At 54.6% G+C, this 17,773-nt stretch overlaps 1 protein-coding gene across 3 annotated transcripts; it reads left to right on the top strand.

Annotated features, from left to right (window-relative positions):
* The first annotated feature begins 215 nt into the window (after positions 1-215).
* SLC37A2 (solute carrier family 37 member 2) lies at positions 216-17,073 on the top strand. Of its 3 annotated transcripts, none has more exons than XM_074527889.1 (18): positions 216-380; positions 2,717-2,798; positions 2,911-2,998; positions 3,359-3,437; positions 3,634-3,769; positions 4,919-4,995; positions 5,089-5,255; positions 5,636-5,673; positions 5,895-6,074; positions 6,187-6,277; positions 6,355-6,417; positions 6,925-7,010; positions 7,818-7,866; positions 8,156-8,229; positions 8,707-8,785; positions 8,862-8,959; positions 10,379-10,443; positions 16,878-17,073. In XM_074527889.1, exons 1-18 carry the CDS (start codon positions 322-324, stop codon positions 17,056-17,058), a joined length of 1,692 nt encoding a protein of 563 aa, XP_074383990.1. In that variant the 5' UTR covers positions 216-321; the 3' UTR covers positions 17,059-17,073. The 3 variants fall into 3 exon arrangements, with proteins under 3 accessions (XP_074383990.1, XP_074383991.1, XP_074383989.1); XM_074527890.1 differs by lacking the exon at positions 16,878-17,073 and adding an exon at positions 11,730-11,964; XM_074527888.1 differs by lacking the exon at positions 16,878-17,073 and having other exon boundaries at positions 10,379-10,806.
* The last annotated feature ends 700 nt before the right edge of the window (positions 17,074-17,773 follow it).

Below are 17,773 nucleotides of genomic sequence, written 5' to 3'. Positions count from 1 at the left end.
GTTTTTTTTCTGCTGGAAACAGAGCATCTGGGGCAGCTCACAGAGCCCCGGGGCGATACGAAACGGGCTGCTCGGTCCCGTCGGGGCTGTGCCGCCTCCCGCGGCCCAGCGCGGCCGTTCCCCCGATCCAGCCGCCTTTGAGGGTGATGTTTGTTTCAGAGGCGGCGAGCACGGCCCGCTTCACCCCTCGCGGCCGAGGAACCGGGGCCGTGCCCGGGCAGGGCCGGGGCGGGACCGGGGCCGGCGGGGCGGGAGCGGCGGCCCCGGGGGCGGTGAAAAGGAGCCGGGGGTGCCCGAGCGCCGCCGCCGCCGCCGCCCGCCATGAGGGCAGCGCTCGCCCCCGGGATCCGCCTGCTCCGCGCCGTGCCCCGGGACAGCCGGTGAGCGGGGACGGGGGACCGGGAGCGGGGCTGGCTCGGGATAGAGGGACCGGCACCGGGACTGGCTCGGGATATGGGGACCGGCTCGGGATATCGGGACCGGCACCGGGAGTGGGACTGGCTCGGGATATAGGGACCGGGAGAGGGACTGGCGCTGGATATAGGGACCGGCACTGGGATCAGGACTGGCTCGGGATGTAGGGACCAGGTGCGGGATCGAGACTGGCTCGGGATATAGGGACCGGCACCCGAAGCGGGAGTGGCTCGGGATATAAGGACCGGGATCGGGGCTAGCTCTGGGTATAGGGACCAGGAGTGGGACTGGCCCTGGATATAGGGACCGGGAGCAGGACTGGCTCGGGATATAGGGACCGGAGTTGGGAATGGCTCTATATATAGGGACCGGGAGCGGAACTGGCCCTGGATATAGGGACTGGCACTGGGAGTGGGACTGACTCTGGACATAGGGACCAGCGCCGGGATCGGGACTGGCCCCTGGTATATCCACTTCTGGATATAGGGACCAGCAGCGGGACTGTCCCTGGATATAGGGACTGTCACCAGGATGGAGATGAACCGGGACAGGGACTGACATTGGACAGGGAGGGTGTCAGCACCGGGACAGGGACGGTCTCTGGAACGGGGCTCACTCTTCCGTGGACCAGCACTGGAATAGAGACTGGCCCTGGACACTGGAGCCGACACCAGGATGGGGACCAGAACGGGTGCAGGGATCAGCCCTGGGTTAGGGAGGAGGGGGTGTCATTCCACTCAGGACTGGCAACCGCTGGAAGTGGAACCGGGATGGAGGCCGGCCCTGGGCACAAGGACTGGCGCTGGGATGGAGGCCGGCCCTGGGCACAGGGACTGGCGCTGGGATGGAGGCCGGCCCTGGGCACAGGGACTGGCACTGGGATGGAGGCTGGCCCTGGGCACAGGGACTGGCGCTGGGATGGAGGCCGGCCCAGACCAGTGGATCGGCACCAGCGTGGAGCCAGTCCTGGGACCAGCAGCGGACTGGAGACCACTTGTGTGGGGACTGACACGGGGCAGGGATGAGACCTGGGCTGGGGACAGGGATGAGAGGTCACCCCCCAGGGCCCAGCATCATCCCCAGGCGCTGGACCCAGCTGGGATCAGCCCACAGCGACTGCAGCCCAGGGACTCGGCCTGGGGAGGGGGAACCTCGAGGTGGGCAGCAGGACCTGCCAGCCTCCAGATGTCTCAGGCCCTCACACTCAAAATTCAGTGGGATGTGGCTAAAACAGAGACCTTGCCTGCTGCCTTCTCTTTGACGGGGTGATGGGACTGCTGCCCATTTAATTTCAAGTAATACTTGGATTTTTTGGAAGCCCATTGCCAGACACCCCTCCTTCTTTTCCATCTGCTGGAATTTTCCCTGCCAGAACACGAAGGGTAAAAAGAAAAATCCCGACACCCAAGTGTCTGGCCCAGGGGGGCGCTGTGTGTGAACTTTATCTTCCCCTTCCCTACCGTGACGTCTCTGCTCCTCTTGGATCAGCCCTAGCAGTGATTTTGGGTGGTTTATTCAATTCCTGGGGTGGGCAGCAGCAGTTTCTCAGCCACGGTGCAGCCTTGGAGCTGGCACACAGCGCGGGGAGTTGCCCTGGATTTGCAGGACACCCGTCACTACTGCAGCTCCAGGGAGAAGTGAAACTGCAGAGAGGAGCAGGATGGGCCAAAACCACCAAAGGAAAGGTTGTTTTCTTTCTAAACTTGGGGCAGTCCCGTGACATGTCTGTGTGCTGCAGCTGCCCCTGACTGCTTGCATCCTCTGTGCTGCCATGAAACCCTTCCTGAAGGCAGGAGAGCTCCTTCAGACATACTCATCTTGCTCCAGAGAGTGCTGGATCCTACTTGGGATTCTCCAGGCTTTATCTGTTAGCTTTGATGGGTGCAGCATCCCCATTTCCTGAGCTCAGATTCCCCCTTTCCCTGCATTTTATCCGAGCAAAGGAGATGAAATTGCTTTTTGGTGGAGGAAGGGGAGCTGGTATTGCCCCCTGCTTTTTTTTCCAGCTTATCTTTGATTAACCCTGGGAGTGATGATGAATCAGCACAGTTTCCACTCGTGACACCAGGAAGGCACTTGCTCACCCTTCGTTTTGGTGGGATGTAACTGCTTGAGGAGGTGGAAAAACTGCTTGATGTTCCCCACAGAACTCAGCTGATCTTTTAAAGCCACATCCTGGGCTTTTTTTGGGGGGGTCTGCTCACTTCCTGACCAGCTCAGCCGTGCTGGTTCAGGTCACCAATCCAGTAGAAGAGTCCCCAGTCCCACAACCCGTGGCCTTTCTGCTTCCTTCCTCCCCCAGCTACCGGGGCCTGACTCTGGTGCTGACCTTCCTCTCCTACACCAGCTACCACCTCTCCCGAAAACCCATCAGCATCGTCAAGGTGAGCTGCAGCCTCGCCCCTGCTGTGGGGCAGGGAGCCTGGAGAGGGCACATGGGGAACGGGGTGCTGACAGCACTTTGGTTTCACCCCCTCTCTCTCTCTGTCCCTGCAGAGCCAGCTGCACCTCAACTGCTCAGCCTTGGGCCCGAACCCCCACAATGACTCCAACAGCACCACGTGGTGTGACTGGGCCCCCTTTGGTAAGGCTGAGTCCCCCCAGGCACCCCAAAACCCCACGCTTGTGGCAGCTGGGTTGGGCTGCCCCCATTCCCTAACAGCAGGTCGTGGCCAGGGTTTGGCAGGGAGCCAGCTGCTCATTAGGCAGCCGGAGGTAATTAAGTGATGAAGATCTGTCCCATGCCCCTGGGCCAAAGGGCAGCAGGAGGTGGTGAAATCCAGGACAGGACCAGGTCCCAGTGCTGATGGCACCTGGCCATGTCCCCAGAAGCTCCCATGGGGACCAGGCTTTTGGGAATGGGGCACCAGACCAAGCCAGCAGCCACGGGGAGGGGACACAAAATGGAGGCCAGGCTGAGGTGGCCCTAATATTTGTTTTCCAGATGGGGACAACTACAACGAACTTTTTGGGGCGCTGGATAATGCCTTCCTGGTGGCCTACGCCATCGGGATGTTTATCAGGTACCCAGGGCCTTTCCCCACTCACCAGTTTGCACCAGTCTGCGGAACTGGTTTGTTTCCATGGGCATGGGGTCGTGCTAACAGGGAAGCAGCCAAGGATCTGCTCAGGGTTCGGGAGCTGGCTCAGTGTGATGATGCCCATTGCTGGCACCACCCAGCAGTGACAGCTCCTGCTGTGCTCTCCCTCTCTCTGCAGCGGCATTTTTGGGGAGCGCCTCCCCCTGCGCTATTACCTGTCAGGGGGGATGGTGATGAGCGGGCTCTTCACCTCCCTCTTCGGCCTCGGCTACTTCTGGGACATCCACGTGCTCTGGTACTTCATCATCGTGCAGGTGGGTTGTGCTGGATGGTGCCTCTCGGGGTTTGGTTGTTATTGCTGCCCCAGATGTGCAGGATGTCTCTGCTTTGGCCCGCGCGGCTGAAGAACAAGTCAGAGCTCTTCAGTTTTCGGTCTTGACGTTGTTTATTAATTCTTATCTATAAAATTTTCTTTCTGCCCAGCCGAGATCTGCTCAGCAGGGCAGCCACAGGCACTCTGTGTTGTCCTTTTATACTACAAACTACGTATAACATATTTACACTTAATTCCCAATACCCATCACCTATGTTAGACAGTGCACTTCTACTCTAAATATAACATATTTACAATTACTTTTTAGTACCTATCACCTGTGTTAGACAGTGAACTTCTATTCTAAATATAACATATTTACACTTAATTCCCAATACCCATCACCTATGTTAGACAGTGAGCTTCTACTCTAAACCAATCCCAAAGTGCCAACATCACAGCAGAAGATGGAGAACAAGAAGAAGAAGAAGAAAGGCTGAACACGCCCAAGTTCCTCCATATTGTCCCCAAAACCCTCATACCAAAAATCCTAAAATCTACATTTTCACCCTGTGATCATTTTGTTATTTTACTGTTTAAACTTCTGTGGCTTTCAGGTCCTCCTACAAAGCTGGTAATTTGCTCCAGGGTCATAATCAAACCCGCAGGTGCTCTGGGCTGTGTGCCAGGGTCTCTGAGCCCCCTGGCAGGGTCCTGGCAACTCTGGACACTCAGAGGGATGCACTGAGTTCTGACAGATGCCCAGGCTTTACCTCCGTGGCCTCATCCCAGATTTTTCAGTGGCCTCCAGGGCCTGGGGTGGCCCAGTTTCTGAGCAGGGCAGCCCTGAGCATTTCCTCTCCCCACAAACCTGGCTGTGCGCGGTGTGGGCGTCGAAACCTCCGGGCGTGCCCGGCTCCGATCGGCGCGGGCAGCTGGTTTGGCAACAGCAGCCACTCCCAGTTCAGCCATGGCAGCGATGCAAACGGCCCCAGGATTGCCCCAGCAGGGAAAAAACCAAACAAACCAAGTGTTTTCTTAGCAGCTTTGGGTAGGGGTGGCTGTTTTCGAGCCCAGTTGCCCAAGCAGTGCAGGGCTCCGTGGCTGTGCTCGGTGCTTGCTGGGTGATGCTCCCATCTCTTTCTTGCAGGTCTGCAATGGGCTGGTGCAGACCACAGGCTGGCCTGCTGTCGTGGCTTGCGTTGGAAACTGGTTTGGCAAAGGAAAGTGAGTTTTCTCCTCTGTGTCCCGTGCCAGTCTTGGTCCCTGTTGGCCCTGGCAGCCCCCCCAGTGCCACTGACCCGGCTGTGTCCCCACCAGGAGAGGTTTGATCATGGGCATCTGGAACTCGCACACCTCTGTTGGCAACATCTTGGGGTCGCTCATCGCCGGCGCCTGGGTCTCCTCTGCCTGGGGCCTGTCCTTCATTGTGCCTGGCATCATCATCGCTGTCATGGGCGTCATCTGCTTCTTCTTCCTCGTGGAGTGTGAGTGTTGTCATCTGGGGCACAGCACACAACCGATATCATATATACAATTTTCCACCTTGTCCATCTCTAAGCATTTTTGGCAATCCCAAACGCTTATTTCCAACCTGTGGCTGGCAGGGATGTGGATCTGACCACCATGGGGATGCTCAGCATCTTTGGGGCTGTCCAGGCAGGCTCATCCCCCATACCAGTCACTTCTCTGGGCCTGTCTTTCTAGGAAATATCAGGGGAGTCTTTTGGGTTTTTACTGGGGAAGAGAGCACCCAGAGATGCAGCCCAGACCTGGGGGTTCCCAGCCCTTGTGGGATGCTGGAGGGACAGCAGGAGGGATGGGGTTGCTCCAGGCTCTCCTCACAGGGTGTTCTCTCTCCCTGCAGATCCTGAGGATGTTGACTGCAATCCACCTCAGCATCACGTGAGTGGCGCCGATTCCCAGGGGGCCTGTCCTGGCCTGGGTGACACAACTGGGTCAGCAGGTTGTAACAGCAGGAATTGGAGCAATGTTCAGTTGTCACAGGGGATGGCTGTTGCTCTTCCACTGGGAGCATCCTCTGGGTCATGTCCCAGCAGCAGAACCAATGTTTCAGCCTCCTCCAGCCATGAGAGCCACATGTGCTGCCTTTGGCTTGATTGTAGACGGCTGCTGATGAGGATCCTGGAGGAGTGACCACCAGTGAGAAGGATCCTGAAGCAGTGATCTCCAACGAGGGCCCACTCAGCCTCTCAGGCCAGAGCAGTGTGGATCACTCCAAGAGCCCCAAGGAACCTGCTGAGAAGCCCGAAGCCATCAGCTTCCTTGGGGCACTCCGGATACCTGTGAGTGCTGGGATGAAGGAAAGAGCAAAGCCAGGGCATCCACAGGGACACAGGAAAACCCCACCATCCAGAGGAGGCTGGGCTCCCCTGATGTCCCCTCCTCTCCTCCCAGGGCGTGGTGGAGTTCTCCCTGTGCCTGCTCTTTGCCAAGCTGGTGAGCTACACCTTCCTGTACTGGCTGCCCCTCTACATTGTCAACGTTGGTGAGTTTTGGGGACAGTGAGGTGGGAGTGAGCCTTGCAAGGGGAGCATCTCCTCACCCCTCTCCTCTCTCCCACAGCTCATTTCGGTGCCAAGGAAGCCGGGGACCTGTCGACCCTCTTTGATGTCGGGGGTATTTTAGGTTCGTCAACATCCCGGGATGGAGGGGGTGGATCTGGGATGATTTAGGGACAATCCTGGCCTTGACCAGCCCTGACTGGTCCCCCCCACAGGCAACACCATCTCTTTCCCCCAGGAGGTTTATTCAGTGGTTCACAGCACCCAGCAGGCAGCAAATGCCCCTCCATTTTATTTTGGCATCCGTTTGTTTTGCCGACCATCACAGCCTCTTCCCATCATTGCCATCACAGCCTCTTCCCTCAGGTCTCGCTTGCTCAGGCTCTCCTTTTCCTGCAGTTTGCAAGCATGGAAGAGACCAGAGTGCCATGAAAGTGCAGAGAAACCATCTGCAGGGAGGAATGGAAGGGATAAATCAAAGCTCTTCACTCTGATATTATTATGTTAAACCTTGGGGGCATGCTGGTCAGAAGATGAGGGATGAAAGAGCATCACGTCGATTTTGGGCTGAGTCAGGGCAAATCTGTGCCTTTGGGGTGGTGTGGGTGACACCTGTGACTCTCCCTTGCAGGGGGGATCTTGGCTGGCCTCATCTCTGACTACACTGGCGGCAGAGCCACCACGTGCTGCGTGATGCTGGTGGTGGCTGCTCCCATGGTGAGCTGTCACACGGGCTCCAGGCCCGTCACGAGGCTTCCCCTGCTCCGGCTCCTTTGAGTCACAGCTGCCTTCCTCCTCCCGGGCTCTGGGATGAGCTGGTCACGCGCCCGGCTGGGATAGAGCTGGGATTGATTCACGTGCCCAGATGTTCCTGGGGAGGATGTCCAGCTCTAGGGGCTGAGGAGGGATTGCAGAGGCCTTGGCAACTAAAAATACCCTGTAGGTTTTTTCCATCCTGCCATAACTCTGCTCAAAGCCTCGGGGGTCCCACCGAGCCCGTCCAGCTTTTGCCTCTTTGATTTTCATCCCAAAATCCCCCATGCCAGCGGCCTCATGCTCCACTGGAACTTGGCCTGGACATCCTTACAGGCACCTGCACAGAGCTCATCTGGCTTTGCTTCCACAACATGGCTAATTAGCTGTAATCCAGTCCTGGCTGGCTCTGGGGTGGGAGCCTCTCCTGCTGAAGGGGCTGGCACGTGCTGAGAAGCAGAGGGGCTGCAGCACATCCATGGCCCCAAGAGCACCACTGGGGCAAATTATGTCTGGCTGCAGCTGTGGGACATGGCAGAGCCTCCCTGGCCATAAATCATGGCAGCACCTCTGTTTGCCAGCTGCCAGGTATTTCATCATGCCAGTGGGATGCAGAGGTCAGGGTGCACTCAGCCCCCCATCCCTGCTTGGCACAAGCAGTAATTCAGGTCCCACATTCTCCATCCCATTCCCAGGGTGCTGCTGCAAGGAAAACTCTTGGTAAAACAGCTGGAGTAGCCATAACTGGTTCACCTTGTGTCTGTTTTCCAGCTGTTCCTGTATAACCATGTGGGTCAGAATGGCATTGGTGTATCAGTAGGTAAGGGGATCCTTGGTGCAGCTTGGTGCTGCCACTGAGGTGGTGATGGAGGGCACTGAGGATTCACCTGCCTTTATTCCTCCTCTTGAGCCAGGCTCCAGGCTGAATCTGGGAGAGGGTGTTGGATGGGAGTTCACTGCCTGCTGGGTGGGATCCTCATGGGAAATGGAGATGCACAGGAGATGGATGTGTGGGACAGCAATGTCCACACATGGGGTGGGGATGATGGATGCAATGCCCTGCTGCTCCCTGCCCCTGAAGATTTGATCTCTTCCCGGGTACCCTGCAGCGATGCTGATCATCTGTGGAGCTCTGGTCAATGGGCCCTACGCGCTCATCACGACAGCGGTGTCGGCAGATTTGGTAAGAGGTGCCTGTGCACACCCAGAGGCTGTTCCCTCTTTCCCAGAGGGATTTTTGCACTTTACCTTTGTTTTCCAATGCCTCCAAAGCCCATTGGAGAAGGGCAGAGCTGTCACTGGTGCTGCACTCTGCACCCTCCCTTAAACACAGGGCATTTTCCTGTTGCTTTTTCACCTTGGCCACATGACTGTGTTTCAGCTTTGCTGCATCTCCCTCTGAGCACCAGCAGAGTGGAAATATTTGGTGGCAGATCCCCTGGGAATTTCTGCCTGCTGTTGGGGATCCATGGTTTGCCTGCAGGCAGCATTTGAGTTTGGTATTTCCATCCGTGGCTGGGTCTGACACGTGGAAATTGCTGCCTGGGACATAATGCTCACTGGGAAATGCCAGCCAGCACCCCAAAGCCTCACTGGGGAATGCCAGCCAGCACCCCAAAGCTGCTTCTGCTCCTCATGTTTTATCCCTCCATCCTTACAGGGCACCCACGAGTCTCTCAAAGGAAATGCCAAAGCCCTCTCGACCGTCACGGCCATCATCGACGGCACGGGATCTGTCGGTGTGTCCTGGGGGGTCTGGGGGTCCTGTCCCCTCTCAGGTGGGGACAGGGCTCACCTGGCTCCTGTGCCCCGCAGGTGCTGCCCTGGGGCCGCTGCTGGCAGGGCTGATCTCTCCCACGGGCTGGAATAACGTGTTTTACATGCTGATAGCAGCTGATGTCCTGGCGTGTCTGGTAGGTGTCTCCTGGCAGGGCTCCTTTCTCTGCCCTGGGTGTCACAGCTCCCTTTCAGCTGCCTGCTCACTGGTGGAGGGCACCGATGGTTCTCCAAAGACATCCAGGGCAAACTGCAAAGGCCTCTATTGGCTCTTGGTTTTCCCAGCTTTTACAGACATGGGGTAACTTAGAGGTGTTTTACACAGATAGTTGAGTTATTGCTTCCTCACATGAGGCATCATTTGTTTTCTCAACTTTTACAGAGATGGGGTAACTGAGAAATGTTTTAAAAGATTTTATTCTATTATCAGTCTCAATAAATAGTGAGACACAAAAAACTCAACACCATTCCATCACAAACTAACCTTTTTCCTAGTTACAATACCTTATAAATGTTTTTCAACCTATAAAATTTTACTACACCATACTACTATTACTTTTAACACGAATCTATACTTTTTCTTCATATAGTCCTACTATAATACATTTTTCACAATTCTAATTCTCTAAAATATTTAATCCTTCTACAAAACCATATTTTGAAACTTATTAAAACCTATTTCTAGTTCAATCTCTCTCTCAACAATGTCATCTCTATTCCATAACCTTCCTAAGCCAACACACCTTATCTCAGTATTTACATACAAATATACAAGACTGTGTCAACTTTCTATCAAGCTTTGAGAATTCTTCACAAATCTATTCCCCACAGACTCCAAACCTCTGCTCTCACTTGGCTTTTCCCAACAACCTCCTCCTCGCACAGGTTTAGTTCATATGAACTTTGCTGGGAAGAGCTGTAGGGTTGATCTGTTGGTGGTGGGATGATTCCTGCCAAGGCTGGAGGCTGCAGTGCCCCCATCCAGCTATAGAATTGATCTCCCATGATGGGAATACTCCTGCCAAGGCTGGAATTGCAGTGCCCACAGCCAGATGTGGACTTTTTCTGCTGGTGATGGGAATACTCCTACAAGGCTGGAGTTGCAGTGTCCACAGCCAGATGTGGGATTGATCTCCCAGTGATGGGAATACTCCTACAAGGCTGGAGGATGCAGTGTCCACAGCCAGATGTGGGATTGGTCTCCCAGTGATGGGAATATTCCTGCCAAGGCTGGAGGATGCAGTGCCCCCATCCAGCTGCAGAATTGATCTCCCAGTGATGGGAATACTCCTGCCAAGGTTGGAGGATGCAGTGCCCCCATCCTGCTGTAGAATTGATCTCCCAGTGATGGAAATACTCCTACAAGGCTGGAGGATGCAGTGCCCCCATGTAGGATTGATCTCCCAGTGATGGGAATACTCCTGCCAAGGCTGGAAGCTGCAGTGCCCCCATCGGGCTGTAGGATTGATCTCCCAGTGATGGGAATACTCCTACAAGGCTGGAAGCTGCAGTGCCCCAGCCTTGCAGCCGTCCTCCTCCCTCCCTTCCTCTTGCAGCTCCTGGCTCGCGTGGTGGTGAAGGAGGCCCGTGGCTGGTGTGGCCCCATGGCGAGGCAGAGAGGGTACGTAGCTGCCCCCCCGGCGTGGCCCCTGGTGCCAGGGTGCCCGGGCAAGGTTTCAGTGCTGCTGCAGAAGGATGTTTGTTACCCCTTGCTGTCGCTGCTGCATCTCCGCGCGGGCATCGCGAGGCCGCCGGCCCCGTGTCCCGCTCACGGTGCCACTGAGGCATTTCCACCTCCAGCCAAGGCAGCACCCGGGGGATGTTAGCCACCTGCACCTCAAAAAACCACTTGGGGTGTTAAACACGGTGTCCTTGTGTCTTTGTAGCTCTAGTGTGCAGCTAACAGAGTCAGTGATGGATGGGAAGTAGCTCGGTGTAAGTATCTTCACTTGAGCTTGAGGATTAAATGCAAACACAAGCCTGATCCATTCTGATTCTGAGTTTCACTTTGCAGGCTCAGCCTAGAAATAGCCGCTGCTCCAATCATTTAGGGCCGAGATCAAGATTTGGGCATCAAAAGATCAAATTGCAGTGGCCAATTGTGGGGGAGTGGGAGGAAGGGGGGAGAGGGAGGTGTGTTTGGGCAGTGCATCCTCATCTCTGGCTGATTTAGCAGATCCTGACCCAGATGCCCAATCGATTGGCATTGATTAATGCACTTCAAACAACTGAATTTGTAGGCTTTGCCCACCTGTGCAACTGAGCTTGATTACACACAGCCAGGGCTGGCTAATCAGACCTGTAGGCCAATCACTGCAGCAAGTGTATAAATAATCCCCAAATCAGCACTGCCCCGGCTCTGATTGCCACCACCATCCCCGTGTGACCCTAAAGGAGGGGCCACAGCCTGTCCTGGCCGTGGGACTGCCACACCCCGACCCCTGCGAACGTTCCGTCCCTTATGTCTTGTGTTTGCAGGTGACACACCAACAGTCTGGGCCTCGTGCTGCGGTAAGTGCAGCCCAGATGTGCTGGTGGAGGGCTGCAGGCTCTGCTCTCTCCTGCCGCGGCTGGTTAGGGTGACAGCTGTCCCAGGGGTGACAGAATTCGTGTCTGCACCAAACCCTGCCTGGTTTCTGCTGGGGGAAGCAGCTGGCTCAGGTTGTGGCGATACTGCAGTGTCCTGAGGGCTTTGGGGAGCGTCTCTTGCAGAGAAGAGGCACAAACGCTGTAGGATTTTTGGGGACATTTCAGCTTTGGCCGGAGACACAACAGTGGCCGGATCTCCTGCTGGTGCCTGCTTCTCCTGCTGGGGCTGAGCTGTTTTCCCTTTCCATCTCCGCAGTGCCCACATCCATCCCAGCGCCTGTGCCCGCCCCGAGCTTTAAGGAGGTTTCTCTCCCGCAGGTTTAAGGAGTTCTGACGCGTCCCTGCGAGCCCGGAGCGAGGACAGAGCTGGGGCACCGGGGGGAGCCGGGCACGGCCCCGGCCCGGCCTGGGCACGGCCCCGCGGGCACTGCCAGCACGGGTTTGATCCCAGCGGAGGAGGGGGCGAGGAGTGGCCAAAGGGCCCTGGCCAAACGCTTTTCTGGGTCAATTCTGCACCATCGGCCGTTTTATTAATAAAAACGTGTAAAATCTGTGTGGCCGCTCCGTGCCGTGTCCTGAGAGGCTCGGCCAAGGCTGTGAATACCCGGGGGCAGTGACCACACTCCTCTCCTTGCTTTTCTCTTGTTTGTGAGCCTGGCCCATCCAGGCCCTGCTTGCTATTCCAATGCCCTGCTTGGTATTCCAGGGTCTGGATCAGGAGGATGGTGCCAAATCACTTCAGGCGCTGCCTCACCAACAAAGCACTGCTTATTCTACACAGGCAACATCCCCGGGCTGAGCCCAAATTAAGCCAGGCTTACTCCTTGACACATCCCACTGCAAAAAGAGACTAAACCCGATGTTTTTTCTCATTATTAATATTCCAAAATCATACAGTTTAGCTCCAAAAGAGGAACATGCATGAGCCTTACACCGTGCTGAACTGTTCTCACACTGCCTGCTCTGGGTCCGGTGCTGCTGCTCGCCCTCGTCAGGCGCTCCCTCATTGGAGCGGCCCCAGGAGGTTGTGGCGGTGCCGCTGGCTGCCAGCCCTGCCCTGCCGGCTCCCCGGGCTGTGATGGGGCTTGGGAGCCCCCACGGTGTGAGAGACTGAAGCCAGGGCCAGCTGTGCAGCCAGATGTGCGCTCCGGGGCGGGGGCACTTTGGTGTGAGCGGAACCAGGGCGCGGGGAAGCCACGGGGTGTGATTGCATCCCATGGGATGTGGTTGCATCCCCTGGGATCTTTGCAGCCCCTTGGGATGTGATTCCATCCCCTGGGATGTGTTTACAGTCATCTGGGGTGTGATTGCATCCCCTTGGATCTCTGCAGTCCCTGGGATGTGATTTCATCCCCTGGGATGTTTTTGCATCCCCTTGGATGTTTGCAGTCCCCTGGGAAGTGTTTGCAGTGCCCTGGGATGTCACTGCATCCCGTGGGATGTGATTTCCATCCCTTGGGTTATATTTGTAGTGCCCTGGGATGTGATTGCATCCCCTGGGATGTGATTGTATCCCCTAGAATGTGTTTGGTGTCCCCTAGGATGTGATTGCATCCCCTGGGATGTGTTTGCATCTCCTGGGATGTATTTGCAGTGCCCTGGGATGTGATTGCATCCCTTGGGAAGTGTTTACAGTCCCTGGGATGTGATTCTATCCCCTGGGTTGTGATTGCAGTGCCCTGGGATCTTTGCAGTCACCTGGGATGTGACTGCATCCCTTGGGATATATTTGCAGTGCCCTGGGATGTTTTTGCCATCCCCTGCGATGTGATTGTATCCCCTGGGATATGTTTGCAGTCCCGGGATGTGATTCCATCCCCTGGGGTGTGATTGCATCCCCTGGGATGTGTTTGCTGTCCCATGGGATTGCATTCCCTTGGATCTTTGCAGTCCCCTGGGTTGTGTTTGCAGTCCCTGGGGTGTGATTCCATCCCCTGGGGTGTGATTCCATCCTCTCACCACCCAGGGATGGTGCCTGGCTCCGGGGCTGGGGGCTCTGTGTGTGCCTGGGATGAATTGCAGCTCTAATTGACTTCACCTCCTTGGATCTTGACCCGAGGAGAAAACATCTGGGCCTGATGTGATTTTATTGAGTGCTGATTTCATCAGCAAAGGGGAAAAAAAGGGTGGGAGGAAAAAAAAGGAGGAAACTTGCAGCCAGTTGGAGCAGCTGCCTGTAAACCTGTGGGGATGATGGAGGATGGAGTGGCACAGGTCAGGCAGCCTGGAGAGGGGCAGCTGCAGGTTTGAGGTGACCAAACAGTGATGGCCTTCAATCCCCTCCTCTCTGGCTGGTGATGCTCAATGAGCCTTGGAGAAAAAAGCAGGAAAAGTCATGGAACAGGCAGAGAAAACCAAAATCCCCAATTACCCCTTTTTCCCAAGGAAAACATCAATCCCACAGGGCTAAACCCTGATGGAGCCACAGGGAGTGGTGTCATTGCAGGGTCTGTCCCCAGCACAGCCTCGGGGTGACCCCGCAGTGTCCCCAGGCTGGTGGCACTCGTGCCCTCTGTGGGCACAGGGACCTTGCTGCTGCCAGGGATCCATGGGCTGGGTGAGGGTGGCCCTGTCAGTGCAGTGTGGTGGAGCTCTCACACTGCTGAGTGACCTAATGACCATTCTATTCCCCTTCAAGCGAAAAATCATCCTCTAGTCCTGACACTCATGGGGGCTTATTGAACAGCAAGTTGGTTTGGGGATTTTCCCCCTCCTTTCTTCTAATTTTTTTTTTTTTTTTTTTTTTGCTTTCCCCCCTCCTGCTTGTCCTTTCAGCTGCTTACAATCTTTCTGGGACAAATTTAGGCCTGGGCCATGTCCCACTTTATGTTTGGAAAGTCTGAGCAGCCTTGGCTCCGCTGCCAGGAGTGAGGAGAAAGGGCACACAGCCCATGGCAGCTTCAAACTTAAAATGAAAGGAGCCAAATGCCAAAGAAAACTCCAGATCTCTCTGAGCTTTGGAATTGAAGGGTGACTGGGACGGCAGAGAGGGGATCCCCTGGGTTTGGCTTAGCCAAAAAAAAGGTTTAAATGGAGCTGAGCTGCTCTGGGAGGAATCTGGAGGACAACTCACCTTGTTCGTCCTCTGCTGGTTAAGGGGCTGCTGCTTGTGTCGTGTCCACCTCTGTCCTGTGATGGGACAAATCCCACCCCAAAGGGGCTCTTTGGGCATGGTAAATGCAGTGTTTGGGTTTTTGTGTGGGTGCCCCCACAGTCCCCAGCCCAGCAATGCCATCCCACAGGAGGAGGCAGATGGGCCAGAGGCTGCTCAGATTTTTTGGGGGAATGCTGCTGGTCTGCAGGGAAGGTGAGGAGGTGGCTGGGGCACGCTCTCTAATTACCTATGCAAGGAGCAGCTGGCAAAGGCTGAAGGGCTTTTTAATTAGCAGCCAAAGGCAAATCAGGATCCAGCAGCAGGGAAGCTGAAGTCAGCAAAGTCAAGGTGGAAATGTGAGGGCAGTTTTTCCAGTGAGGGTAATTAAGTGCCAGCAGAGAGCAGCGTGAGACATGAGGAATGGCCGTCATTCAAGGGCCTTAAATCAAGGAGAGGAGTTTCCCCTGCAGACATTCCTGCTCCTTCCATCCCTGCTTTGGCCCTGCTCGCTGCCCTCCCTCAGGCTGGTGAGCCTGGCACTGCCCGGGCATCCTGGTGCAGGGGCATCTCTGCTCATAACGAGCCAGGCAGAGAATTTAGGGAGAAAAAGGGGCTGCTCTTCCCCCTGGCCTGAAAGCAGCCAGCCTGCCCTCAGCGCGGCACACAGATCTTTCAGCACAGCAGCTTTCTTGAGCTGAGATTCAGCCTGATTTTCTGCCTGCACCTTGGGACATGGCAGTTCTGGTTCTCTAATGTCTTGGTTTGGAAAGACAGGAGTCTGCTAAGGAAGGCAGGAGCCTCCCCTGAAATGGAGAATGTAAACCCTCCCCACCCCTCTGAATTGCTATGAATGTTAAATTAAGGGGCTCCCAGGCAAAAATATGGGAGCAGGAAATAACAGTTCTTTAATAGGGAAGAAAATAAAAGGATAAAATAATCAATGCAGTAAACCAAAACAACACTGACAGAGTCAGAACCCAACCTGACACCCTGTGGGTCAGGCTGTTGGCAGCAGTGCCATTGGAATTGTGGCTCAGCCCTCCTGCAGTGTCAGGGCTGGTTCTGCTGGAGCAGGATCCTGGAGAAAGGTGCAGTCTCTGCCTCTGAAGATCCAGGGGAAGAGGCAGCTGCTGTTCCTCTGGGGAATCCAGTGCAGAAGCCGTGCTGGTGTCTCAGAACCTCTGGATTATATCCGGGTAGGAATGTTTGAAACCTTGGATTGTATCCAGGCAGGAATGCTTGGCTCCTCCCCCTGGGCTCACATCTCCCAATGGGATGCTGTAGTTCTTATCAGCCATGCAGTGACATTCAATAGCTGTTATCAGCAGATGTCCCCTCCCCAGGGAGGTGTGATTGTGGTCACTCAAAGAGAGAGATAAGGCAAACTGCCCACTTGACAAAGGTAATCTGCCATACAGATGGCGATTGAAAACATCTTGCATTGCAGTTTTCAACCTCTGATCCTGCAGGAGGAGGCCTGAATCAGTTTGGGTTGGAGCAGGGCTCCTTGGCTTTAAACATCCAATGAAGTCCCAAAATCCTCACCTGCAGCTGAGAGGTTGGGGTTTCACACAAACCTGCCCTCCTGCGGCACGTTAATTCAAAAATAAAGGCTCAGGCTGCAGATGGAGGCAGATGTGCTAGAAGGGATTATGCTCCAGGAGTTGGAGCTTTGGGATGTGGATGGAAGCAAAAAATCCCCATTTGGGGCTGGTTGGGAAGCAGCTCTGGCTCATACCAATTCCTTGACGTGGTCTTTCCTGTTCCAAAAATAAACAGGAACCGTTTGGAAAGCCCCTGTGTGGGGAGGAGCAGAACTCCCCAGAATAAATAAATACACAGAGCCCAGCTGAGTTCATCCAGCTGGTGGCTCCCCACTGCCAGGGGCTGTGGAGGATGAGGATGAAGCTCAGAATGTCTCAGTGGGGGTGAGAGCACGTGAGGCTTTCTGCAGTTAATGGGGTTTTTGAGAAAATGCTGAAATGCCCTCCTTGGGCAGGAGCTGCTGTGTCTCTCTTGCAGCATGGCTTTCTGCCCTGCCCAAAGTAACTGCTGCTCTATCAGCCTTTCAGCTCATTTTAGTCACAAACAGTTAAGAGGACAGAAAAAGCCCTTATTTGGGTTTAATACAGCACAAAATGGAGAGAAGTTTCACATTTCTGCTGTTAGGGTTGGGTTTTTAGTGCCCCAGCTGCTTTTGCTGTGGTTTCCCTCCCATTTGCTGGACTGAAGCCCTGGTGAAGCTGTGGCCTCACTGAGGCTCCCAAATCATCCCACAAACACAGGGATAACAGCAGAGCTGGAGCTGCCAGGGAAACTCCGTGTTCATTAATGTTACTAACACAATGAATTAAATATGAATTTTGTTTCAGGTGTAACATCAAAATCACCAGGAGACCTCAATGTGCTTGTGCTGCATTAAATGCTCAGCATTTCCTCAGCACACCCCCTGGTCATGGGCTTCAATACAGGAAGGGATGGAGCATGGCTGCAGTTTGGAAAGCAGAGATGCCTTTTCTCTGCTTTTTTTGGGACTGTACTCACATTTTTTAGCTGACTGAGTCAGTGCTCTGGGGTGCTGGGGCATTTTCTGCCAGGGAAGCATCACCTCCACACCCACTGCCTCTGCCTTATCAATCTTGCATGTCCTGAAAGCTCTGCTTGGTGACTGACAGCTGTCAGACAGGGCTGGAAAATGACAGTGGGCTCTTTAATTTACTGTCATCGGCTCAAAATGAAAAAAAAAGAGAAAAAAATATTTAAAGTGAGGGAAAAAAATCTGAGTTTCTGCCCTCAAGTTTTTGGCTGTGTTGACCCTGATCACTGCTCAGGGCTGTTTCACTTGCTGCCTGCTCAAGGCTGAGCAGCTCCATCCCTGTGGGGCTGGAGAACATGAACAAAAGCAGAGCCACCTCACCCCTTTGTCACAGACACATTTTATGAAAAATCCTTTCCTTAGGATTTTTCCTCCTGAGAAGCTGAGAAGCCTCAGGAACAAAATTTAAACATTGGTCATCTGCTGCTGTGGAATGCAACAGGTGCATCTGTGATTGGCCCATGTTGGTTGTTTCTAATTAATGGCCAATCAGTCAGCTGGCTCAGACTCTCTGAGACAGAAGCTTTTGTTATAATTCCTTCCTATTCTATTCTTAGCCAGCCTTCTGATGAAATCTTCTTCTATTCTTTTAGTACAGTTTTAATATAATATATATCATAAAATAATAAATCAAGCCTTGTGGAACATGGAGTCAGATCCTCATCTCTCCCC

The sequence above is a fragment of the Zonotrichia albicollis genome, chromosome 27, assembly GCF_047830755.1.
Source record: "Zonotrichia albicollis isolate bZonAlb1 chromosome 27, bZonAlb1.hap1, whole genome shotgun sequence".
Lineage (NCBI taxonomy): Eukaryota > Metazoa > Chordata > Aves > Passeriformes > Passerellidae > Zonotrichia > Zonotrichia albicollis.
The sequence above is the reverse complement of the archived record's forward strand: the minus strand, read 5'-3'. Positions and strand labels throughout refer to the sequence as shown.